Raw genomic sequence first — 27,377 nt, 5'->3', positions numbered from 1 at the left:
GACGTTCAAATATAAAACAATTTAAAATAATCTTTAAATTGTATATATATATATATTACAATTTAAAATCATTTATAAATTGTATAAGGATGAGTTCAAGAGTGTGAGCATGTGACGGGCCTACATGCTGTGTGTATATATTGTATACACAGTATATACACACATTTATTTTTTCTGGCTATGGGCAAACATTATTGGTTAATAAAGAAACACAAAAATATATTTTTTTTGTCTCTTCTGATAGAATAAATGTATCTATAGCAATTTTTTTTGTAATTTTGTATTTATTTGGAAAAAATATCCTTCCATAATAATGATTAGACCTTATTTTATATTACATATAATTTCATTAGTTTAACTAAATATATGTAATTTATTTGTATTTTTCCAACAGATGATTCATCTTAATACAATAAGATAATATATATTATATATAATATAATAAATATTCATGTTTAAATGAATTAATTATCAAATAAATGGAAGGTTAAATGACTATTACTTTTTAAGGAAAAGGGGATTTGATTACTTGTTCCCACTCCATTTCAGACATGGAACCAGATTATATTGTTCTGCGGTTATTTGTAAATTTTGTTTGGCGAGATATCTTTTGGTTCATGAACGTAAACTATGTATCTAATTTTGCCCATTTCAGAAATAAAATGAAAAATGAAATGAATTGGACTTGAATGGCAGGTGTACATATATGAATTCCAGCAGCTTCAATTACAGTTCTGTCAAGTATTTTCTCTTTTCTTCTCTTCAGGTAAGTCGGTTTTTATACACGGACCTTCTGACATGCTTCAGCTGGATTCTCTTATCTGTCAGAAATGTCATCTGGTGGTGGTGAATGAAGTGTCCATTAATCAGCTGGTGATAAGAGACTGATTGTGTTTTTTATAATTCTGACTCTGTCTTGTTTCAGGTTACTTCCCCTCCTTGTGTCTGATTACTGTTCTGATGTGTTCCACCCTTGCCTGAGTGTGTGATTGTCTTCGCCAGGCGTTTCACTTCTGTGTGTTGTGGCTGTTGGTTCTTCGCTTGTTTCTATGTTGGTTGCCTTCCAGTGTCTCCACATTAGTTTTTCTCCTGTGAGCTCCAGAATTTTGTTTTTGGAATTCTTGATTTTTATTAAAAAAAATTTTTAGTGCTCCAATAAAATGAGCCATGCGTCTGGCATCTAGAGTCCTCCTCTGAACAAACTATGACAAAACATATGCTTGATGTGCTTAAAAGTCCCATATTATGCAAAATTCACTTCATGATGGTTTTTCTAACAGTTATATGTGTCCCCATGTACGAGGCCCGTGAAGTGAAGAAAGTCTGCCATCTCCCTCACTTGCACCACTTTTTATGGGAATGTGTGCTCACATAGGTGATTCATAGATTTTCCCTTCATGACGTCACGTGGGGAAATAACCACTCTGGAAGTGGACCCTACCACAGGTTGATGTGCTCTGCCCTGTAACATTTTTTCTCTTCACAAACTACCGGGAAACAGACATGGAGTTGTGGACAGATATAAGCTTATTAGCATTTAAAGGGACAGACACAGAAACAGCCTGTTCTCAGTAGAGCCCCCTTGAGGGACTTTTAGACTGGCTGAAATTCAGGACCAGAACACTTGTAGTTGGACCTCTGACACCTATGTTATTGATAAACTGTATTATAATAATAATAAATTACCATAACATCCAGTACAGTCACATTGATGCTATAACTTCCTCCTCTACGTACATTGTTCCACCATTACCAGTTTGGTTATTGGAGAAGTGGATGGTACACACGCATCAAACACACCCGAAGCCAGACGGCCATTTAAATGCTCTTTTGTCTCCACATAAATGTGTCTGAATGTGCCTCGGTGCTGAAACAGCGTCCCGACATAAAGAATGCCGCGGGGTCTCTTGTGTTTGTGTTTTGTTTTGTAAATCAATGCACTTTAGCTCATTGATTGTGAATACGATGCTCCTCCACGCGCGCAGGTGTTCCATTTTATGTTACAAGGTTACGAGCTCTTTGCTCGGGCCTGATCGGTCGCTCTCTCCCAAAAGCTGTGTGGAGATTTGAGTTGTGTGTCCTCCAAACGTCACAGCAATCCACTTCAAACGTCCCCCCCCCCCCCACCACCCCTCCACCCCCCGAGCATCGCCCCGGATCCTGTGTTTCTTATCAGCTCCTCCAGGATGAGGAGTCGTCAATACAACAGCCACAGAGAAAAGAGGCATTCCTTTCCTTTTCCTATCAACGCGCCACATCTTCACACAGAATGCTGGGCCCTCGGTCCGGCAATTAAAACCCTCTGGCCCTCTGGCGAAGACGCGAGGCGGCTGCGGCGGCGGCGTTCGCGCGGACCGCGGATCTATAATCTTGATTTCTGTCCGTTCACCTCACGCAAGCCTCCCACCGGCCCGGGAGGCGTCGGCTGTGTGGACTGCACGCCCGCTGTAATTACAGTCATCTCTGCCACAGATGCATTACATATGACGGCGAAGAATTGAGCCGTGGATCCCGTCATCCAATGACCGAGCTGCCCGCAGGAGAAGCTGCAGCCGGGCGCTTCGGATCATTAACGTCAAAGTGTCATTTTCTGTACTTCTCTCACCGTCGATAAATCCCACAAATAGACCAAAACCAACAACAAAGCGATGCTACTGACAGTCTTCTGTATTACACATTATGAAATGACACGTTACTGTAATGCCACCAGTGATTGATTACTGATATTAGGCATGCACGCAGTCCCACTGAGAAACACTTTGATGCAATGGCAACGTAGCTACAGTAGCTTCTGATAAGGCTGATGCTGTTTTTTGGTTTGGTCTTATGCTCATTATTCCAACATTAACTGATCAAACTGTCATAACATGAGAGGTGTGCAGCCATCAGTGAAAAAAACAGTTGACGCTCTACGTAGTTTTTATCCATAAAATGAGCCAAAACCAATGCGCTGGCTGACATATGCCTCTATTAAAGTCAATGCAGTTGGAGTCAGTCCCACGTGCACCGCCCAGCTGCTGCAGCACACCATATGTGTATTAAAATGAACCACACAAATCAACCCCCCCCCCCCCCCCCCCCAGGCTTCAGTCACATTTGCAGTTTTGGGAAATGAAGGTATCATTCAATGAAAATGTACTTGCAACATATTGTGAAGTCACGATTAAGGATAAAAGTTCCAAAGTTTTGTATATGGATGGTAAAAACGGCAAATGGAATTCATTTACATTGTGGTTTTCCCCCATTTGACCAGCCTCCAAAGCGCTCTACACTGTCAATTACATTCAGCAGTCTGGGATTCGGTGCCTTCCTCAAGGACACTTTGATATGTGGAGATGAAACTGCGACCTTCCGATCGACAACACAACCGCTCCGCCAACCGAACCACAGCCTTCGCCTGTTTCATGAAGCGAAAACTCAAAAACTATTGCGTTCTCACTTCAAACGTGGCGTAAACGGGTCCTACGGCAACAAAACTGACGCGGAGGTTCAGCAGAGGTGAGAAGAAGAAAAACCTCCGGCTTTGCTGCAGTCATAAGTTAATCACTAATTTCAGCTCTTGTCTGCTCACCAACACCACCAAGTCAGAGCCGACAAAGAGGAGCACTAACTGATTCTGTCCTGTTTGTTCCTTCTAACTGGTTTTATTGACAGCCTGAGGAGAGCGATGGTGTTCCCCTGTCAGCCAGATCATTCAACTTCTGAACTGCACCCATAGCTGCATTCCTGGGACTTTGCATAAAAATAAAAAAAATTGAATCCTAAATCAGGGGATTCAACTGAATTCAAAGGGCAGCGTTTCAAATCAGTCGGATGTGACTAATATATTATCTGAGGGTTAAACGTGCCCGAGCTGTGTTGAACTAAGCCACTAAAATGGGTTTTAATGAAGCAGATGCTTCACGCTGTCATGTGGAAGGCTGACCTGGAACAAAGAAACTGTGCAGAGAACCAGCATGACCTCCTCCACAGGGATTGTGGAATTTCCCAGAATCATCTATCGCTAATCAAAGAAGAAGAAGTTGCCAGTTTACACAATTTCAAATAAAGGTTTTCATAATTCAGGGGTACGAAACTAACACTTAAGGCCCGTGGGCCAAAACTGAGAAAGCAAATTGGGACCATTTAAAAGAAAATACAGATTTTTTTTTTGTCCATAAAATCCATAAACAAGGCCAAACATTATATGGACTAATGATGGCCGCAGAGAAACACCGAGATTTAACAAGCGGACAGAGGAAGGGATCCACTTCCAGGTCGAGCTCGAAGCAGCCTCTTTTATCGGCCGAGTCCTCAGTCACACTCTAACAAGGAGTGCAATCAAGTGGCAACATGACGCAGAGGTATGTTCTCACCGACGAAGAGAGAGGATTGTTATGAGGGTCACGCACCCCAATTTGGACTTCCTGTTCACCGTTTTGCTCAACCCGAGAGTTAATGAGGGCATTTAGCCGAGTGGAGGAGCAGCGGCTTGTTAGTGGGCTTGGCGTCTGGAGCCAGAAGTCAATCCAGTAGTTTCATTAGGATCACAAGAGTTCGTTGGATTCTGATTTCCTTGGCAGGGGAGATATGTCCCTAAAAACTCGGGACGCATCGATACCGACGCCGATATCGGGTATCGGTCTGATACTACAGAGAGGTACTCATGGAAAGCTCCCGGATACAACTCGGCGATCATTACCTGAGATCATGCATCAGCAACCCCAGGTACCCAAGACAGCACGAGTGATGTCCCCGGTTTGGACAATTTAAGGTTAGTACTTGTAGATGTCCGTTAAAAAAGTGGCGTCAATGCATCCTTACCAAAAACGGAGCACGATTTGTCTTTTGTAGGTTAAATTAGACTGGAGACTACCAGCCCAACAGGATACAGTAATCAGTGGATGTAAAGTAGCGTCTCTTCCTCCTCCTCTTCCTCCTCCTCAGTTCCCTACTCCCCAAAAAGCAAGAAAATGCACTTAACTTTTATTCACCGATACCCCACCGCCCACCACTCATTAAACATTCATGCCCGCCGTCAACAGAAAAGTCTGCCCTTCTTCCCCCAACCCCCCTCCCAAAAAAAAGCGGCACGCGACATTTAATACCCGACGCGCTCGAAAAAAAGATTAATGTCGTCCGTAGTCGCTCCTGAAAGAACGTTGACGACCGCGTGCAGATTTTCATCTTTTTGTTTTCACTGAAACCACATTAAAATACAGCAACGGGGGGGGGGGGGGGGGGGGGGGGGCAGCCATCTTTTTTTTTTCTAGTTTTACAAAATGGATTTGCAGTATTTTGACAAATGAGCTCCGAAATGTCATGTTGATTTTTGTGCAACTTTTATATCACAATGCTGTTTTTCCTGTTGAAAACACAGGTATTGAAGAATGGGATCTTTTTTTTTTTTTTTTTTGGTCTGTTTAATATTCACTACTTGTTTGGTTTGAACATCTGCTGCTTTGCACAGTCGACCACACCGGCGCTGCCAGTGCATGAACCTGGATCGTAGGCGGAAATACAAAGTCTGACATCAGGAGTCGGAACGGCTTTAAACATGTTTCATCCTAGATTAAAACTAAAGGGAAGTTCCTTGTCCCAGTCCCGTAACTTCTGAAGACTTTTTATATGTGAAGACGTCTGCATCTCCTGACTGATAACAAGTTAGCCTTAAAAAAAAAAAAAAACAGAAGGAAAGTGGTACAAAACAGGTCTACTGTGAGTTTTGTGATTTGAATCCAATCAAATCACAAATGAACTGAAAATCATACAAAAGTTGGTACAACTTCAGGTATTGTAGATGTTGTTTAGTTTTTTTTTGGCTTGCATCTTAAACTTTCCAGATTACAACCAACGTCAAAGCTTGTTTACGCAGCAACAATTTCAAGAGGAAACGCAAAACATTTATTGCCTTTTGAGTGTCCGTTTACATGGCAACGGTGCTGGGAGCCACTGAAAACGACTCCCACGGTGCAACTTTTTGAAAACGCTTGCGCTCCATCGCCATGTAAGCTGGTGAAAAGTAGACTTGAACGCTCGGGGGGCCTGTCTCCTTGTCAACGGCTGATACGCTGCTACTGCACACCACGGCCGTCGTAAATACTGTAGTTCTTCTGCTCACTCGCGAGTAGCTGGACAATAACAAACATGGCGGCCTCCAGACTGCCACGACTCCCAGTCAATAGTCAATATTGGTAGTTTTATAGTTGTGCCACCCACCATTGCGACCCAACTTTGTCCGTCCATACGAACGTCCGTGTTAATGTTGTCCATTGTTAGTGTATAAAGCATGTTAATACAAAAACAAACCAACAGCGCCAACTTGTGGTCCCACATGCCAACTCCAATCGTTTTCAGTGTTCCTGCTATTGCTGCGTAAACACTCATTTTCAGAATGTTGCCGTGTGAACGCGGAACTTTGTTTTTCCTTTTTTGGTCTGTTTGTTTTCTGATGTTTGAGGCGCCACAACATAATATTGTGCCTCACACGTTATTTACCCAGAGCGTAGGTGACTTACGCCATCTGTTTAGAAAGCAACAGGCTCAGGCAGACACTCTGCCAGCCAAGAGGCACAAGGTCCCCGGGCTTATCTCGGCAGAGGTGTGTGCCGCCGCCGCTCCTCGGCACCGGCGAGGTGGAACGATAAACATAATTAAATTGAGTTGGATTACACAAAATGGATCGGATCAGTCGGGAAGGCGGAGAAGCTAATCCAGTGCAATCCTCTCTATAGAGGCGCCAAGCACACAAAACGACATAAATAAAGAAGAGAGGACGGTGGGAGGGAGGGGGAGTCAAGGAAGGGTAAAAAAAAAAAAAAGAAGAAAGCAAACAGGGACCCCTCCGAGAAGGAAAAATAAATAAAAAATAGGCCTCCGAAGCTAACGCCAACTGTAACGGTTCAGTTTAAGGTAGAAAAAAAGGAGGAATCTATCATAAAAGAAAAGTGCGCGTGTGTGTGCATGTGTGTGTGTGTGTGTGTGTGTGTGTGTGTGTGTGTGTGTGTGTGTGTGTGTGTGTGTGTGTTTCGGGGGGGGGGGGGGGGGGGGGGTGAATAGGGAATGAATTTACACCACATCCATCCTTCGAGGAAGTAGGAAATCACCTGCTATCTCTCAAGCACATCAGCGCAGACAAAAGGTTAAAACATGGATGTGATGCCGCCGCCGCCGCCGCCGCCGCCATCCAACTTCTCACCTCGCGTCTTCAGGGCGTCGGCAGGAGTCTGGATGTAAAGTTTTCTCTCTTTTTTTTATACTTTTTTTTATCATTAACACATCTGCAGCAGCAGCACTCCCAATAACCACTTTATTTCTCCTCCTATTTCAACTCCCATTCCATTCTGCTCATACTTTTTTTTTTTTTTTTTTTTTGCTTCTTCCTCCTCGACCGCCCCCACCAACCCATCCTCCCCTTCCCCTCAGATTGCATTTTCCCTTTTGTAAGTGACTTTGGTACAATCCCCTTTTACAAATAACCTTTCCCCGGGGGAAAGTGCGGCTCAGCCATCCTCACATCCCCACTCCCCCTCTTTCTCTCTTTTCTTTCACGGCCCTCCGCCTCCCCTTTGTCTCGCGGCCTCAGGCAAACACATTGATACAGTCTGGGTGTTTCCGACGCTCCTCCAGCTAATCCAGTGTAATCCTGGCCTGTCTGCGTCCTGGCTTGAACACATCGTCGTCCTGCGATGATTAATGGATCCCCGTGAGAGACGCAGGATGCTGTTCTCTGGATCCACCCTGCTCGCTCTGGTCATATAGAGATAAGTAGGGATGCACCGATACCAGTATCAGGTATCGGATCCAATATTGCACGGAGTACTCGTGCTCCTAAAAAGAGCCCCGATACAACCCGGTGAGTACTACGTCGTCCATCAGCAGGCGTCCATCAGCAACAGGTAGACGAGAGGACGACTGATGGCGGTTTGGAGATTTTTTATATTAATGAGAGCGACAAAAGCAAAACAGACAGTCTATTATCTTCTATCGAGTTCGTACGACACCAGCAACTTAATGACCAGAGAAAGTTGGAGTTAACCCGATGTCGCTCATTTTACTGCTCCGTGGCTTATTGGTATATCATAAGTACTCAAATCAGCACTCGGCATCACTTACTAGCTGAAGGTTAGTACTCGTATCTGTACACGTCCTTTAAAAAAGCGGTATTGATGCATCCCTAGATATAAGTCATATATTAAAAAGTAGATATCTAAATCAAATTTGGTCAACTTTAGTCTTTCTTTGATGTTTTTTTTGTTTTTTTAATTTGTAGAAAGATGTGCAACAGAATTAGTGTCAAAGTACGACTGCGTGATATTAAGTAAACCTGCAACGATGTTGAAAATTACAATATTATTATTATTTTACTATATGTGTAGAGAGCCTCCAGTCGACACTGTATATGATCTATAAGAGTACGTTCCCGTCGGAGAACTAATGAGGAACTATTGATAAATTAACTCTGCCGTCAATGTGTGTGAATGTCTGCTCCAACGAGGCGACAGCGTAGACATATGCTAGTAGATCGTTTGCTGTATTTGTAGAGCCTTCAGTCTACACCGTATTGAAACGACCTATAACAGTATGTCTACAATCTAGCATTGGATACTACTGTAAGTCTATGTATTAGATCATTCTGTGTTGAAAATCCCCTCAAAAAAAGCACCAACACAATATGAAATGAAATATTTTGCGCCTTCCCCGACAGTTACCGGTGTGTTGTAAATATAAGCTGTCATAAAAGATGACGGACACGAGCGATTCAGAGAGGATCATGGGAAATTCGTAACGTCAGTGCAAACGATCTATTACGGCCGGTTCCGTGCTGCCAATGGCGTTCATCCCGCGTATCTACGGGCTACTAAGTTTCTCATCCGCGCCGTGGCAAATTTTTTGACAGTTTAAAAATCTGGCACGGCGCCCACGGCAATCACGACCTGTCTACGTTTGCCCATCCCGTCCCCCTGCGTTGTCTCACGTCCACCCCGTTTTGTCCACGGCGGCCTGAAATGGGGCTGCCGTGGCTGCCGTGAACATAGTGTAAACGCACCATTAATGTCTTTAATGAGACAGGACCTTTCTCTTGTGCATGTTTTTCGATTTTCGTTTATCTGACTTTGTTGTTTCTGATGATATTTTTCTATATTTTGTGCTTCTGACTTGTGCCACCTGGTATGAAGTAACTTCGGCTCATTCGTTAAATATATATTCATTGTTAAGTCTTTCCGATTAATTGCACTTTTCTTTCACATTTAAAATCCTTTAGAATTTGCAGAGCACAGAGCATGTTGAGGTTGAATTAATGATAAACTCACTATGAATTGAGCCGTACTATTGATAAGGTCAATAAACATTGCGATAAGGACATTTGTGATGAGGTTAGATGATGTTTTGTCTTTGTTCATCTTTCTCTTGCCTCTTATTTAACTTAACTGCAGTTTTCCAAGAAATCGGACAAATTTAAGTCTGTTTGTTTTACTCTATTTTCCTTTATTTTGGCAGTTTCTGAGTCTCTCCTGTGGCCACCAGCCATAAAATATACAAGATTGACTGTCATTCATTAATCTAGTGAATTAATTGTGATTAAGTGCATTTTTCTTTCATATATCAAATCCTGTCATGTTCAATTTGCTGAGCAAGTAAAGAATTCATCACGGTACGGTTTATGATAAATGTGCAACATATTATGAAGCTGGATGTGATAGCATCCATAATAATGCATGTAGAATTAGGCTGCACTCTGTAGAGGTAATTACATTTGTAGGAGGAAAAAGTCATTTTATTCAGTCGGGGAAAGGAACTCGGTCTGTGTTTTTAGCGGAGGTTGGGGTAGATGGATGGGTCTTAGAAAAAAAGGTATTAAGGTCATTAAGTGTGTAACCTGGCACAAACATTGTAAGCCACAGGATGACATAAAGATCCGCTGTTTATTCCAGAGGTGTCAAACACATTTTAGTTGCATACAACAGGACAGGTAAAGTCGTGCCATCCTAACTTTTAGACTTATACTTTTCTTTGTTGTGGTGCGGAGTATACCTGATGGAAATGTCTATATTTTTGCAACAATAAAGAATGAAAATGAGTACAATCTCCACATAAATCCAATTTTAATGCAACCTTTTGATGAAAAATATAGTTAAATGTCTTAAAAAAAAAATTTATTTTATAGCTGCTGCATTCTGGTTTGCAGTGACAGCATGGTTTTGAGGCGGCTATCTTTTATAGCAGCATGTTTTCTTTTATTTACCATTTGCTTAGAGGTTTGGTGGCCAGATTGCAGCCTCTTGAGGGTCATGTATTTGACAACCCGGCTCTAATCGATGTCGATGAGCAAACATTCATAAGTGAAAATCATCAGTTTGTCAAGGATGTTCAAACTCCACCAAGTTTTCTACACACACAGTACTCAATGATTTGCCTTGCCCGTGGAGCTGCAATATCAGCTTTCAGCGTGCTCCTGCCGAAACAAGCGCAGTCGGCATTATCAAAGGCTGCTGCCCACTTTACTCGAGTCTGCGCTGCTCGGACAGCTCAAAGGCAGCCTTCAGCAGGCGGAGGAGCAGGTGGAGGCGCAGGAAAACGCATGTCCGTGTGGCATTTGAAATATGAGTGCGGCATTTATAGCGGAGCGGCGTGTTCGACATGGGGAATTTGACAGTCTCGACATTGCATCAACAAGCCGGGCCCGGAGGCGAGCTGCTGGTGGACAGACTGTACGTGGCAACACGAGCGTGGAGCTGGACTGGTAAGGTGGAGTCTTTTGAGCACAACAAACGGTTCTGAACGGACAAAAAGCGACGGATTCTGGGACCGAACGTCGTCTGAATTGGTTGTTTGTAACGCTTTTGGAAAGGCGACAGTTCAAGCTCTTCAGGTCGACGTCCAATCAGACGGAGCCATACTGCGTGAGAGCCCCGCCCACTGAGTCGCGTGTGTGTAGAGCTTAGTAAACACCGGGATTTTTTATGACATTTTTAAATTTTTTGGCCGTGGAAATATATTTCTATAGTTGTTAAGTGGTTTATATCTTAACCTGAAGGATTATTTCTTATTAATTTCCATCATGTTGCGATGGCAGGTTTTCTCACTGTAAGAAGCTGTGACAGCTACATGTGTGATTTGACAGGTGTTGTGTTAAACGTGCTGCCTACACACACGAAATTAACCGTCAAATGTGTGTATGCTTCAGTTTAACAACGTCCCTCATCAATTTACAGAATACGAACGATGAACCTGGAGAAAAAGTGGTCCGCTCCGACAGCTTTGAGGTGTTTCTGTTGCCTAAATTTAAACGTTAGAGATAAATTCCTCAGGTTTTAGAGACTTCTCATGTCTTGGAACCGTCAAAAAAAACTATTTAATCTGGAGAAAGCTGGATTTTTATACATATTTAACAACAATTTGGACATAATCAAACATACACTTCAGATTTTCTTTAGTTCTGCAAATCTGTTGTTGACGTTTTATTACAAAAATTCCCAAATGATTCTCTTGACAATGAATTAAATGCTTTTAACAAATCAAACATTGACACAGAGCAGTTAATTGATTGCAGCTCTTCTCCAAATGGAGCAGCAACCAATAACGAAATGCTTTAAATCATTTTAAACGTAATGAAGCTAATAACTCATCGCGAACATTGCACTAACTAATTTTAAGTTATTATATAATGAAAGAAGCAGAATGTAGTAACTGCAGTCAATGATTTATTTATACCTTATTGGGATTTCATTTCTTCAGAAAAAAGTTGTTGTTTTTTATGTTTTTGCAGTTTGTTTATCAAATAATCAGAATAGTCGATTGCCTTTAACAATTTTACAAAATTATTGGGTTTATTACATTTAAAATGGCAAAAGTTATAATTTTTCTTGGTTGCTACAGCAGGCTACCATCGTGCAATACTAAATCAAAACGTCACGTTTGTAAATGTGATTTAGCCTCGGAGAAAATGAATTTTAGTCCGAATGATAAAATGTGAATTTCTGCAAAAGTTTTCATTAAAAGAACCAGTGGCTAGGTCACCTATTGTTACTCATTTTAAAAATAAAATACCTGCAAACCCTGTGGTCTGTTTCGCAAAGAATAAAAAACTTCCAACGATGGAGTAAAACCAACTCACTTTGTCCATCGGTTGTTAATATTTTAACTAAATTGGTTTAAGTCGAGTCTGACGATTATATCTTTGTTCTTTCGCGTCGCTAAAATGTTTGCTAAAAATGAAGATTAAGAGATTACAAAGATTAATGCAAACATCCACAGAGATGACGTTTGTGCCTTGAGGTTTGTTCTTCCAAACAACGGCACTTTAGCGTACAATTTATGTAAATAAACGGCGATTAAAGTTTATTATTCACTCCTGTCATTCTGAATGTGTCCAGCAGGAGTGCAGAGAAACAGAATGTAGCATCGTTATGTCGCACATAACAAACTTCACAATTCTAACAATTTGATGAAAGGAACCAACAAAGCCAGCCGATACTCGTCTTCATTGGCCACGACCTTTCACACTGTGCCGAGTGATTTAGTACATGTACATGTACCGTACACGTTAGACTGATGCGTTAAGTATGTTGGCGCTTTTAATCGTTTATTGTATTTCTGCCTCCTGTTTCACTTCTTTGGCCGATTTCCCGTCGATGATGCGAACCACATGGCTTCGTTCCATCTCCTCACGTCTCCTCCGTCAACATCCAACTTAGCACCCGAAGGACTCGTGTTAAGAATCCCGCTTCGACATCTTAGCAGCAGTGAAGACTCCCAGGTGGTGCAACGGCAGGATCGTCAGCACCCCGCCGCGGCTGCGACCAGAGCGAGCGCGTCTGCCGGAGTCAGCGACGGAATCAAAAGACCGAGAGCCGTCGCGATCCGGGGCGAGGGTCTCCCGGCCCCGTGCATGTCGCGGCCCTGCGTTTCACCGCCGCGGGATCCCTGTGGGAGCGGCAGCGATGAAAAGAGAAACGAAAATATGGCGCCTCGGTGGTGCTGAATACAAAGTGGCTCTCCGGAGCGCCGTCTTACAGTTGACTGGTGAGTTCAGTGCACGGAGGGCGGCCGGCGCTCTGCCTCCCGAGCTGCAGCCCTCCACCTCGGCGGTGTCGAGCCAGCCGCAGATCATTATCGCTACCCGGCTCTGTTTCCCCAACAAACCGATATCTCCGCCTCTGATCCCGCGCCAGAGCTTATTTTGGTTCTGTGCATCGAAAACCGCGACTTTGCGGCCAAGCTTCACGTCTGAATTCATTCTCCTCCCACTTATCAAGCACCTTCTTCTCTATGGCTTCTTTCTTGCGTCTCTGCGAGCCCGAGCTGGTAATAAAATGCAAACGCGGTGCCGGGCTTCCTGCTGGGGAACATCCAATTAAAACAAGCAGTAAGATGGGGAGCTTTATGTGCACAGCTCAGGTCACGACGTCCAAACTGGGCCACGGGTCCTGAAACATTGAGAGCGGGCTGCCGGCTGCTCTGCATCCACTAACAAGAAGAGAATACGCATGGTTTACCTCCTCCACCAAATCCTCCAAGACCAGAGTCACTCCACTTGTGAGCGTCCCTACTTTAATTACTCGGAATCATGACGGCTGTTGCGTAAAACTAGCAGGTATCAAGCAGATCATTTGACTGATTGTAATTGGGTCTCTTAGCTTTCTGTCACATGCTCCGACAGTTTGAGTCTGAAAAACAAAACGCCAGAAGCGGGATACGACGCAGAGGTGCGAGGATGACCCGGGATGAGAAAGGAAATCAGCCATTACATTATGACCACATGACGTACCCACCTATTCCCACTAAAGCAAGAAGTTCTTCTTTGAGATTATCAGTTTATTTTAGCTTGTAATTTACATTCTAATAGAAAAAAAGTAAATTAATTACTTTGCATACCTATAACTTATATATATATATATATATATATACATATATATACACATAAAAATGCGTTGGGCTCAATCAGACCATATATGTTCATTTTGTTCTGCAGTCTTGTTTCTTTTTGACAGACTAATCTTCTTCTTTAGTGTGACTCACCGCCATTTTTTTCTCCCACTGCTTCCACTTTTAACGTGAATGCTTAAAGTCAGTCATTTTGTGACATATATCAACTAAATGCAGCTAAATTCACTGATTTTTAAGAGATAAAAATACGTTATGCTCTAAAAATCAAGAGTCTATATGAATATCCTTAGATGTTCAGGTAATTAAAATTAAGTTCAGTACTACTACCGCTACCGCTACTGCTACTGCTGCTGCTGCTGCTGCTGCTGCTGCTGCTGCTGCTGCTGCTGTTGCTGCTGTTGTTGCTGCATGTTGCTACTGCTACTGCATGTTCCGACTGCTACTACTGCTGCTGCTGCATGTTGCTGCTGCTACTGCTACCGCTGCTGCTGCTGCATGTCCCTACTGCTACTGCTACTGCTACTGCTACTGCTACTGCTGCTGCTGCTGCTACTGCTGCTGCATGTCCCTACTGCTACTGCTGCTGCTGCATGTTGCTGCTGCTACTGCGACTGCTACTGCTACTTCTGCTGTTGCTGCTGCATGTTGCTACTGCTACTGCTACTGCATGTTCCGACTGCTGCTGCTGCTGCATGTCCCTACTGCTACTGCTGCTGCTACTGCATGTTCCGACTGCTACTGCTGCTGCTGCATGTTGCTGCTGCTACTGCTGCTGCTGCATGTTGCTGGCAGTACTAGTAGTGTGGTGCATGTTGCTGCTGCTACTGCTGCTGCTGCATGTTGCTGCTGCCGCTGCTGCCTCCGCCTGCTAAGCAGACGCTGCTTAACACTCCTGCATTTCACACCGTCAGCAAACCTTTACCCACCATTAGTCTGCACATTATTTCTCGGACGCCGCTTCTTTGGCGTTGCGGTTCATGTCTGCAGAGTTTGCTGGTTTTGCAAAGGAAGAACAAAAAATAAAAAATAAATGACCTTGTTCGCCGAGGGGAACGAGTCGTGAGGCGGGTCAGATGAAACATCAGTTCTTTGGCAGCTAGCGTCAGGAGCAGAAATAGAGAGTCGGTTTAATGTGACATGATCACAGCTTCCAGCTGTTAATCGGTTCTGGGAAATTAGCGGAGGCTGGTGTAAGAGTTACGTTGGTTCTCCTACAGCTCTTCCAGCTCCGTGCTGCTCTGCTGCCGCTGCCGCTGATGTTTAGTGAGTCCATGGTTGCTATAGCCCGCACTGATGCAATTAAGTTCAAAGCAAACAAAAGCCATAAACTCTAAATCTATAGTGACTTATTTTGGTTTTTTTAATCAGCCCCAAACACGTGTAATAAGTGAAATAAATTCAGATTATGGTTTATTTGCAATAGTTAAACGGGAGCTGAATTTATCAACGTGATGACTCGTGCTAGCTGATGCTAATGATACCTTGATAGCTCCTGTTCAAAATTGTTCAATTTTGCAGTTTCCTACTAATCTGGTTTTCTTTGGATGGCTCAACATCTCAATCTTGTGTCGTACAAAGTTAGCAAATATATACAACTTTTGGATTTGCTAGCGTCGAACAACATAGCTCACGAGATGCTGTATTTAAACGTGAAATTTAACAGTTTTCAAAATAGTTTGAACAAATATCTAACGTTAGCTAACGCTAACAGCCGAGAAAAAAGGTTACGAGTGTTTTTTAATAGTCACTGCATGAAAACGTTCGTTTACATTAGCTGTGTTCAAAAGCGCACAAGCTTCCCTATAATAGCTTCTTTTACCAATAAATCCAAATATCTGATGCGAGCTGATGCTAATATATGCGTACATTAGCTGAGCCTGTGTGAAAGTGGTTCTTTAGGTAGCTTTTAGCACCAGCTGGGTATAATAGCTATCTGCTGCGAAAACAAGTTTTATGAATAAATTGGAAGAAATCCTGACAAGAAAAGGCTCCTGAATGCCCCCTAATTTAAATTACGACCAAAATGTCATTGACAAATTGTTGCCAAGAAATTGAAAAAATGAGTTGGGTGCTGTAGGATGAGGGACACTTTGTACTTGTATTTTCTTCAGAAATTGAAGAGGAATACGGTCCTGATTATTAAATGTATTTTTTAATAGGACCTTCAGACTCCAAACAGCTAAATCCGCATTGGGGACGGTGATAATTTCCCACCTAGCTAGCGCAGCTTCCATGTAAATAACAGATGCCCATCATGCCGCACGAGGTGTTTTTATGCCTGGAAGACCCTCATTAGTATGCTGCAAAGGATTTTCTTCCACCACGTAGACTGTTGGTCCTGCTTGTCTTAGGGATGGGGGGGGGTTGCAGGAGATGTGGTCCTTGTGGGAACGGAGCTCTATGAATGGTCTAAACTTATCAAAGCGGGGCCGCGACGGTCCCTGAGCTTCCAACACAATGCAGCCGCCCCCACCCTCCCACATCCTCCTCTAATTTTTCCTGAATGGGAAGTCCCCCCAGACCCCGGGAGTAATCTCGTATTCGCCGTTAACTCCAGTCGCTCCAGCTCTGTTCCCTGCATCCCCTCTCTTGTCTCCCCTGCCAATTGCATAATCAAGTCCAGAACTCATCAGCAAGATGGCAGAAGAAGTGCTCTATTAAGCTGCATCGTGTTCCATCTGTTGTGTAAGAGAGAGATAACAGTATTTACAGTTTTGGAGTCGCTGCAGACTGTTTCGGCCAATTTTTTTTTTTTTTTTTTTTTTTCCCTTCCCGCGATGCAGAGTTCTGCTTACTTCGGAAAATGTCACGGATTAATTCTGCCACGGCGGTGGCGTCCAAGTGCAGTCTTTGCCCCCACCAGATATATCACATATTAACTTTTTACTTGGAAGTGCGACATGCAGAACTCGTGTCTCAACACAGCAGGAACGGCAAACTCTTCCAGACCTGTCCCGGCTCATTCTCAGAGCGTTCCATCATTTTTATCCCTATTTGGGGGCTTGTTGCCGGAGCTGCACCGTGCAGCCGTGGGAAGGAGACACTCTGTCAGGGAAGTGCCTGGTAAGTGTCTCTCAGCCGGCATTAAGTATTCAGAGGTCTCCTTCGCGAGCGAGTGTGTTGTTAGGAAACGACGAGTGGGGGCAGGGAAGAAAGGAAACTGTAACCCAGATTTGACTAATAATAAAAAAGTGCCGAGTAAAACGTGGCGTTGTCTGTCTCGGACTGGAACGAATTCCCCCCGTCCTCCAGGAACCGCCTCAACGGACGACGCATTAACTCCTGAAGCGGTATCACACAGGGGGCCATTACATCCATTACTGCGACGTACGGAGTCCGGAAACGCTTCATCTCACGTATAGGAAAAGGCCGACCACGCGACGCTGGATGGGTGAAAAAAAAACAAAAAAACTGGAATTCTCTCGGCTGCAGTGAGGAATGTGCCACATGCAGTCAGCAGGTTATGTGAGGACGAAGCAGGAGTGCCAAACTCGCTCGTGCCAAAGATCTCCAAGCAAAATGTACAACAGAACAAGTGAAACCACAAGAAAAAGCTCAGATTAGATCATCTCCACCCCCTCGAAAAATACCACAGCACATTCTAGACTTTCGGGTCCATTGACTTGGGTTTCTTAACTGAATCGTTTTGCCATTTTCAATCTCGGCTTAAGGAAATAATCAGCAGGATGTTCGGTATAAAGGGTTTTTTATCATACTCTGAAGTGAAAGTCAAGGGTACCAAATCATGCTGAGACAAAACAATATTGTTTTGCGAGAGTGAGCTTCTGTCCTCATGCCACTTCCAATCATCAATCGTCAGCAGGCGGCAGATTACCTGACGGATTAAGTCAAATAATCACACATATCTAAGTAATGCAGCATTAGCAGTTGTGATTCAGGCTTCATTTCAGGTGAAAAGGTGTTTTTGTTTCCGAAAAGTTTTACGTTTCCACTGTTCTAAAAACGATGTCCGCTTACATGGAAATCTCCGAAACACTGAAAAGGATGTCGTCAGCATGCCGGGCTGAGAGTCGGCGCTGATGTTTGTTTTTGGTTTGAACCCGCAATGCGCAGTAGCAGCATTTTAAACACGTCTCCAGTGGCTCCCAGCACCGTGATCGTGTGAACCGACGTCCCAAAGTGCAAGGAAAGCTTCCCGTTGTCACTTAAAAAACCTTCAAACAGCAGCTAAATTAGTTTACCTTCTGTCGTCACACCACCTCCACCTCCCAATCAACCAATCACTGCAATGCACAGCTTGGGGGGCATTCGAGGGCTACCGATCGTCTGCAGGGTGCAGATTAACTGACAGGCTGAGTGGCGTTATCATACATATCAAGGACATGCAGCTTTTAATGGTCCAGCTGCAGCATACTACTTCTGACGCTGACTTAACGATTGAGAAATCACCATCACACGTTGCTTCCACATGCGTCACGCTTGCAGCCTGAGAGGTGTTCTGATCATTAAAAAAAAAGAAGATAGTTTTGATGTATACAAATGTAGAAAAACAGTCTTCAACATCCAAACACACCGATACATGTAGTTGTGGAGAGCTCACGATCCCAAATATGATACCATAAATGTATTCATTTGAAATTTGAAGATGCTCCTGGAGCCAACTCTCCGGTCAGGCTGCACAGTATATCGCAAATATATGATCATTGCGGAAGCAGGATGTAAAATATAGTGCCGATTATGGTAAAAGATTGTCAGAACTGAGATAAATGAGGTTTCTCTACTGAACATTCGTGCTCTGCGAGCTCAAAATGACAAGAATTTAAAAATTGAAGTAAAGGGTAGTAAACAAAGATCATTTCAAAGGCCAATTATTTGACCTCTGACACAGTGCAGTGGTCAGAATCACCAAAATCAAGGGGAAAGAATGACCCAAAACAGCAAAGTTAAAGAAAGAAAAGCACACAAGGAAAATTAAATTCGGTGAATTCGGGTGAACAGAGAGAGCACTGCTGCTTGTACGAAAATAAGTTTTTCTATGTTTGCATTGCAAAACTTTACCAAAACGAAGTGACGTGGACTCATTATAGTACAAATAAATGCTTCCTTCTATTTCTGCATAAAAACCTGTTCATGATATGTCTTTGTAACGAGGATGAAGCCGAGGAGTTCATTACTCAGAGTTTAATTGAGTCTAATATGCGATTGCACATGGCTCCTGATGCAAATCCTTCTGTTCTTCATGTGGCTCAGCAGCGGTCGGTCTCAGCGACTTGTTACCGTCCTGCAGAGTCTATTCAGTCCAACAGCATTCCACCTCGTCTCTTTTCTCTCTGCGTACTTGACATGTTGAAGGATCTCTAACATTAAAGGCAGCTTCCGTCATCATTTCAAACGCGTAAAACTTTTGGGGGGGGGGGGGGGCTTTTAAGTATATTTGTGATAATGATGGGAAAATAATAACATGAATTCCTCCCCTCTACCTTCAATCTGTTTTCTCTCTTTCTGTCCTCGAACTCCAACTTCTATTCGGTGCCATATAAGCAAAATTGACTTGAAGTGAAACTCTTTCCTCTTGTGAAGCTTTATACTCCCGTTCTCCAATAACTGCCTGTGTTTCTGGTTTCTGCCCTGACCACGGGTTTCATAACGTCTCATATGAACTGAGAAACGTAATCGGCCTACTTAACCCTCTGTACTGTCTCAGGTGTTCAGGTCCAGCTCCTTAAACTAGACTGCAGTTTCTGCTCATCGACAGTTACACAGTCGAGATTCTTTAATATTATTTTGGTTTTCCTGAGCAGGAAAAACTGAAACCTGCAGACTCTAAGATAAAAAAAAAAAAAAACATTTTTTTAACTCTCATAACAAACTGTACAGGGACAGCAATGTAAAGTAGCGTTGAAAAAAGTACTGAAGTAATACGCAATACTTTTCTTTAAAGTTACTCAGAGTTTTACTTAGTAATCAAATTTAATTGCACTCCGAATTACTGGTTGATTCAACACACGTGTGTATGAGAAATACACACGTGTGCAACTGGTTTCATGTACAAATTAACACATAAAATACAAACTAAAGGAGATATTATCCAATTTCCAGGTGGACTGGGCAGTTTTAATAAGACGTGGAGTTGGTATTATGGTTTGGAATGTATCTAAATTGTATAACAAGAAAAGGAATCATTCTAAATGTCCAAGCAATCAAATAATAATGTTTGAATTACACGTATATCAGTGTTTTTGATCCTTTAATTCCACCCCCGCTATTGTTTCTGTACATTTTGAAGGTGAGCTGACCTTGATTGCCTTCAAAGGCGCCTATAAATAAACGGTATGATTGTTATTTAGCGTGTGCGAGTTGATTTCAGGGACTGCCAGCTTTTCTAAATCCACATTTTAAGACATTTGTGTTACACATTATTTTTGATTATTTTATCTTTTAACTATTTGGCACGTTTGAGAATTTACATGAGCTCGAAAAACTAGTGTGAAGAGTATTTAAAGTGATTTTAATGATGTTTTTGACTCCTTTTCTTTACTTTTAGCAGCAGCAGCAGCTGTGGAATTCACATCTGGGGATCACATAATATTATTTACAGTGCAGCAAGGCTATTTGCAGTCCAACTTTAACAACAAGCAGAAGAAAAGAGACTATGGCGGAGTCTGGATGGAAAAGCCCTCAGGAGGCACTTGGAGGAGTGGAGGAGGAAGCTGTAACCACTCATGTTAGAGGATGGAGGTGTTTGCATCAAGGGGAAAATGTGACTGCCTCAAAGTGGAGGAGCCATGGCTTAATTAAAATCCATCTAACTCATGTCCACTCCCGAGGATTGAGGAATAAAGATCATTTCGGTGTAGGAGCATCATTGTTCCGCAGAGTAAACTGAGAGGTGTCAGGTGGGTTTAAGTAGTTTTTTTTTAAGCTTGATTCGATGTGCAAATTGTCACTTTTTCACCAGTTCACTCTTTCAGATGCAAGCGTTGCCACAACCTACTTAAGCAAATGTTATAAAATATAGTGACCATAAACCAAAAGCTGCACTTTTCTGTGTGGGAAACATGTGAAATGTGAACACTGTCCTCCAGCGTTTTTACGCATCAAAATGCATCTTCTCTGCAACTTGACAAAATGTGTATATATATTTTCTTTTTTTTAAAGTAGCCATCATGCTTTAGAAATAAGCGATGAGAGGAAGATGCAGGCTGTTTTCAGTGTAACTGAGTATAAAAATGCCACACAAAAAAAGCTTTTAGTCGCATGTGGAAGTAGGCGGCGGGTGTTGTCATGCGGCGCGCAACAAATAATAAATAAATAAAAAAAAATAACCTGGACTCGGTGGGAAATGACTTAATCACACAGAGATAAACGAGTGGTTTAGTTAGTGAGGAAAACAGCTATTTAAAAAAAAAAAAATGTCTTACCTTGGTCCAGTAGCCGCATAGAGTGCTGAAAAGACGGATCCAGCGTGTCCTTCTCTGCCATAAGCTCCGGCAGGTACTTCTCGCTCTCCATCTCGTCCAGCGTGTCGAGCTTCCAAGTAATAAATGATAATATTAATAATAACTATAATAACAATAACAAAAAGATGGGAATGAAGAGGATACAAAAAAGAAGAAAAAAATAGTTGCTGAGCGTCCACACAGCTCCAAGTTGGGAGGGGGGGGGGGGGGGGGGCAGGGGGGTGCCCTGCAGAATGATTCAGTCAAAGCGAAAGGTTGATTTTTCTTTTTTTTTTTTTTTCTTTTTCTTAATTATTTCTTTTATCCCATCCGAGTGCGCCCGCAGAGCTCCGCCGCTACGCGCATCACAGCCACGCCGCTCTCCGCTTCTCTCCTCTCCGCTCCGGCTGCTCAGCCGCTTTCAAGCTCCCTCTGCGGGCTCCGCGCCGGAGGAGCCGCTGATTGGTCCGCGGAGCCGGAGGGGGGCGGGGCCACCGGGCGGAGCTGTCCGCGGTGCTGAAACCGGAGGAAACTGGGAAGCGGGAACTGCTCCCACTTCAGACTGGGAAGAAAGAAAACTTACCAGCTCAGAGAGTGTTAATTTGGGATTCTGCCTCAGTTTCTATATCATTCTGATGTAAATTCAGCAAATCTATCTATCCATCCATCCATCTATTTATCCATCCATCCATCCATCCATGTATGTATGTGTGGGGTTTTTTGGCATCTTTTTTAACCATTTTGTCCAAATTTGAAGTTCTAAATGTTTTTTTTCTCCTCTCATTCTGCTACTTTCATCCCTCTTCAAGCTCATCCTTTCATCCCTGCGGTCATTTATTTTTTATTTTAAGCGATTGTCAGCATGTCACATTGGCTGCTTTCTGATACATTTGTCACTTGACTTCAGTTCTTTAGCATTTATGTTCTTTAGATGAGCGATGTTTAGCTCTTATGTGGGTTTTTTTTATTTTATTTTATTGTTTATTTGGCTGTTGCACTTTCTTTTTAACCATTTCGTCGCTTGATTTGTATTTTTCGGAGCCCTTAAGTCCGCCAAAAAATATATATACACTATAGTGTAATACTTTGACCCCTGTAAAAGATAATAATGCACCTCGCCATTGGAGTCATTAGTTTTAGTAAAAAGTCGCTTCGAAACAAGTCTTGAATTTTTGCTGCGGTCATGCACTGGCTTCAAAATACCAAACACCTGGAGGTAGCTATGAAAGTAATCCAGAAACATGAATTAGATATGAACAAGCATTCCTAATGAAATCTAACTGAAGCAATAAAGAAAAACATGAGACGTCTATTTAGAAATGGTCCCAATTAACTTTCCTCTTTTCATTTCATGTTTATGTGCAGGGGCTTCTCACTATTACAGAAAGACATTATATAAGCACCAAATACACTATAAGCATGCTGCCATGGAAACCTGAGCTCTATTTCCATCTATCTGATCAACATCTGAGCTTTATTATTCTTCTATGCGATCGGGATGAAAATAACGAACGACCCCTGCTAACTGCCGACAGAGCCGCCCAAGCAGATGCTTATAAATGTAGAAATAGATCATTAGAGGCTCTTAACGAGAAGCTCAAGTGGTCAGGGTACAAATAATTGCTCTTTAGATGAAAAAAAAAAAAAAAAAACACATAAAAAAGGACTTTCATGTTGAGATGATGCATGTTTACGGAGGCACGTGTTCAGGTCTGGGTAATTGTCCCACTATTGTCGTTGTAATCAGCTGCCCACCGGAGGGGGGGCGGCTGCTTTCACTTGTTAGGACGACCTGTCGATAGTTCTCAGGGAAATCCATTCACCTTCTGGCGGGTCAAGCATTCTTTTTCTCCTGGGCGTGTTTATGAATTCATTAAATGAGGAGAGAGGGAAGGGAAAAAAAAAAAAAGTTGTTGTTTTAGAAAACAAAGCAATACAAAGCCCTTGAGTCACTGCTGGAAAAAATTGTTGGGCGTGCTTTTTATTCGGTGGGGAAGAGCTTTAACTCGCGTTGTGTTTCCACATAATGCCTGGAAAGCTTTCACAGAGTTAGTTTACAAAACAAGATACAAAACAAAACAAAGATGGATACCAAACAAGATTTTAAATAGTTTTATATTATTCAGTTTAGTGTTTTCAAGGCACTATTAGGCCCTGCTTACAAGAAAACATTTTCATGTGGAAACGGCAAACTTTTTTTTTTTTTGCATCTCAAGCTCAGAGCCACTGAAAATGCAACGTTTTAAAAATGGCTCCAGAGAAGGAACTTTTTTGAAAATGCCCGCACTCCGTCTCCACGGAAACGGGGGGGGGGGGGGAATGCGACTTTTTCAAAACAGTCCGACTGCGCATGCGACCCCACGCCCGTCGTAAATAGTTCTTCTTCTCACATGCTCACAACAAAGATGGCCGCCTCCAGAGTGACATGACTCCATGTCCATCTTCTCCTGGGACAAAGTGGTTTTATAGTTGACCGTCACCCGGAATTACAATCCAACTTCATCGCCTTCCCATACGAATGTCTGCGTACTCGGTGTTTGTGTACTCTGTGTATGTTTAGAGCACATTGCTCTCTGTGACCATGTGCATGTGGTTTCATTACAAAAACGAACAACAGCGCCGACTCATGGCCCAACATGCCAACTACATCGCTTTCAGTGTTTTTGAAATAAACTTTTCTGAAATGAAAACGCAAAAAAATTCTGGGTTTAAACTCGTGGAAACGGGGCCTGAAACTCCAACTAACCTCAACCTGCAAATTCTGCTCATAAGGGCTCACATAATCCACAACACAACAACATAAGCCACAACACAACAACAAAAGTCGCAACACAACAACAAAAGCCACAACAACAAAAGTCACAACACAACAACAAAAGTCACAACACAACAACAGAAGCCACAACACAACAACAAAAAAAGCTCTCCGACTGCTGCGTCCTTCCATTGTGGCCTTTTTTGTTGTTGTGTTGTGGCTCTCTGTTGTTGTGTTGCAAAAGCAGAAACCTGCAGAACCAGACTGGGGCGGGGGCGGGGGGGGTGAACCTGTGTGGAGGTCTGTGTTTGGCCTGTGACGGAATGGCGACGGGTCCAGGCCTTACTGAGTGGGATGAGGCCGGAGCAGAGGATTGACGGACTGAGAAGAGTTCCACCAAACCTGAAGACGGATCCGTTTCCTGGAAAGGCACAACGTTAGCGGGGATCATGTTCGTGGAGGGAAACAGGATTTGCCGGCTTCACTTTTGTAAGAAAATAATGTGGCAGAAGAAGCGAGAAAAAAAGAGCAGATAAGAATTCTGTCAATATTTGTGGAGGACGCTGAGGTAGCCTCAGGTGGGCGGCTATCTGTAGGCTGATCAGCAACCGGTTATATAATTGCCTTATTTTTATTTATTTATTTCTCCTCCAAGTCTATTTCAATAACTTGAAGAAAAATGTGACCCAGAGGCTAAAACCGAGATGGGTTTATGTATATTTATCAACGTTTATATCCTCGGTGAACTTTTGCAATGCGCTCTTGGTTGTTTCACTTTTCATTGCTGGGTTTGTGCTCTGGAATAAGAGCTCTGGGCATTAATGATCTTTGTGAAAAAAAAAAAAAAACTAGTGTGCAATGAAAATAAATGAGGTGAAATCTGCACATGCTGCATCGTGCGGCGGGCTGAGAGGTCCGCAGTGATCCGGGGCTGTGCAGCAAGGAGGAACGTTTCTTGGAAAGTTGGGCGATGCTTTTATTAAAGGAAACCTATTATGCTGTTTTTTAGACCGTTTTTTTTTTGTTTTCTTTTTTTTTCTGCTTGAGTAGGTTTTCCTGTTTCCCAGTTACACTGTGGCCAGCGTCCAAGAAGCCTTCCCTCTAACAGACCTGAGCCTGCCGACACACACACACACGCTCGTGAGTCCTGAGACGTTGACGTCATGACGTGCTTCAGTTTGACCCGGGTCGGACGGGACTTGTCGGATTTGTCAGGTTTTAGTTGGAAAGCGAAGTTTGGTTAGAATTAGAGCAGGACAAGCCAATCAGAAGCAGAGTGGGTTGGGTCACTGCAACCTTTGGTGACCAAAAGAATCCTTTCTGTGACTTTACATCGGTGGTGCCTGCAGAAGTGGGTTTACTCTGGATGTTTGCCTTCTTTTGAAGCAGCTCAGAAACGCCATCGTTTAGAAACATACCAGACGACTCTAGTGAAACTCCACCCCCCAAAATCTTGTTTAACCTCAAAGTCTTGATATACATAGAAAAACTTTATCTTACGTTGCTTTTATAAAGTTTTAATTACAATTTAGTACCAAGCATTTCATTACATTTTTATCTGTTTTTGCAAGTAATTTTAGCAGTTTCATCCTTCATTTTCAGCATTTTTTTTTATTTATTTTACATTTGAGCTGTTTTAACCACTTTGGTTCTCTTTTAAGCAGTTTTGCATATTTTGTATCCAACGTTTTTCCCTTTTAGAAATTCTAGGTTGTTTTTTTAAACTGTTTTACAATTTTATTTTATTTTATTTTATTTTATTTGAATTTAATCTCATTTTAATTTATTAATCTGCCCTACATTTGTTTGCAAATATATTTGCACCGTGTGTGTAATTTTACCCCAGCATCATCTACATATATTTTCATTTTGTGTTTCTTTTTGAATTAGTTTCAAATTGGTCTTTGCTTTTGCATTCAATGTGGTTATTTGCTTTTAAATGTGATAATAGTGTGTTCTTTTTCTTAGTTTTAGCCTGGTAATGATCACTTGCTTTGTGGTAATTTCTTTTTAATTGAAGTTAGTTTTGTCTTTTTGGCCCCATGACGAGTCATATTTTGGTCATTTTTTGCTCATTTTTAATCTTTGTATATGTCTATTTTCTTTTTCTTTTTCCAAGTCAAAAAAAAATGCTGCATTCTCTCTTTGCAAAGTCTTCATTATGTCGACTGTCTAGAGATCGCTGGCAGAATTATGTGATTTACTGGCATCATGCAGCATAATGTGCTTGTAATTTCACACCAGCCTCATGAGATTGGTGCTCAGCCTCCATCTAGCAGATGTCTTGCCATATCTTTAAATCTTTTCATAATTTTTGTTCCATTTTGCTCAATATTGCAAGTAGGTTGTGTTCCTCATTTCTACATCTTTCTTTCTCATATTGACGTGTTTTGTGATTATTTGCTGTATCACTGAGGTCATTTTGATCACTTGACACCTCATGACAACACAATTCATAACAATACCACATTCAGCAAATTTTGCTTTTTTTTTTTTTTTTGTCTGTGTTGTGTATTCGGCATGTTTACTGCAGAAAATTTGGAAAAACTACTAAATATGTGACTAAATGTACTCCTATTTCTTTTGGATCAAGCAAAATGGGAAGAATAATTTTCGTAGCTGTGACAGAGTGAAGGTTATTGGGCTGTCTTTCTTTAACTTTACATGATGTGTGGGGCTGGGTACGCAGGAGGGAGTAAAATATCCATTAAATTAACAATAACTCATTGAAGTTTTTTAAACACGTGCATCTCATCAATCAAGATTAACGTGATAAAGTAGTGAATTTGCCTGCGCTTTCACAAATCGTTCACTTTGAGTCCACAAATCTGCATGTAATTTGACACCAGCCTCATTGCCTTGCTTTTGCGTGAAGCAGAATACCATAAAAAATGAATTCTTCTTAACTTAATATCTGTTTACCATAAATATGAGGACACTGTTTACTATAATCTTTTTTTTTTTTTTTTTTACTTATTTATGTAATAAAAAGTAGATGAAAGCTGTTTTCGGGCTCCTTCAGGAGTTTTGACTGCTGCGTCTGTTTACATAAAATTAAACTGCAGCCATGGAACTTCCAGTTTGGAGCATTTTTTTATTTATTTTTTTCCCCCTCCCTCCTCTTCCTCTGATTCTTCCCAGACTCTTGTTTATGAGTGATTCACCGCAAAGAGAAACGCATTATGAATCAGCTTACTTTTTAATCTCTCCCGGAGACCATTAAAAACCCGGCTCAAATGCACTAATCTCCTATTCAGAAGAGCGACTTATTTATAGATATGCTCCCCATCTGTTGCTCCCGGTCTTCCTGAACCAAGCGGGTCGACGAGTCGTCTTCCTTTGGAGTCGACCGC

General features: G+C 42.3%; 1 protein-coding gene across 1 annotated transcript in view; it reads right to left on the bottom strand.

Moving 5' to 3' along the window:
* khdrbs3 (KH domain containing, RNA binding, signal transduction associated 3) overlaps positions 1–21,666 on the bottom strand; it is a 148,307-nt gene extending 126,641 nt beyond the window's left edge. The window contains exon 1 of the mRNA XM_080484355.1: positions 21,252–21,666. Within this exon, the coding sequence (XP_080340481.1) occupies positions 21,252–21,342 (91 nt within the window). The 5' untranslated portion in view covers positions 21,343–21,666. The remainder of the gene's footprint in view (positions 1–21,251) is intronic.
* Positions 21,667–27,377: the final 5,711 nt, after the last annotated feature.

Source organism: Lipophrys pholis (assembly GCF_963383615.2).
Source record: "Lipophrys pholis genome assembly, chromosome: 17".
In the NCBI taxonomy this organism is placed as follows: Eukaryota; Metazoa; Chordata; class Actinopteri; order Blenniiformes; family Blenniidae; genus Lipophrys; species Lipophrys pholis.
Note: the sequence above shows the minus strand (reverse complement) of the source record. Positions and strands in the feature narration are given on the sequence as shown.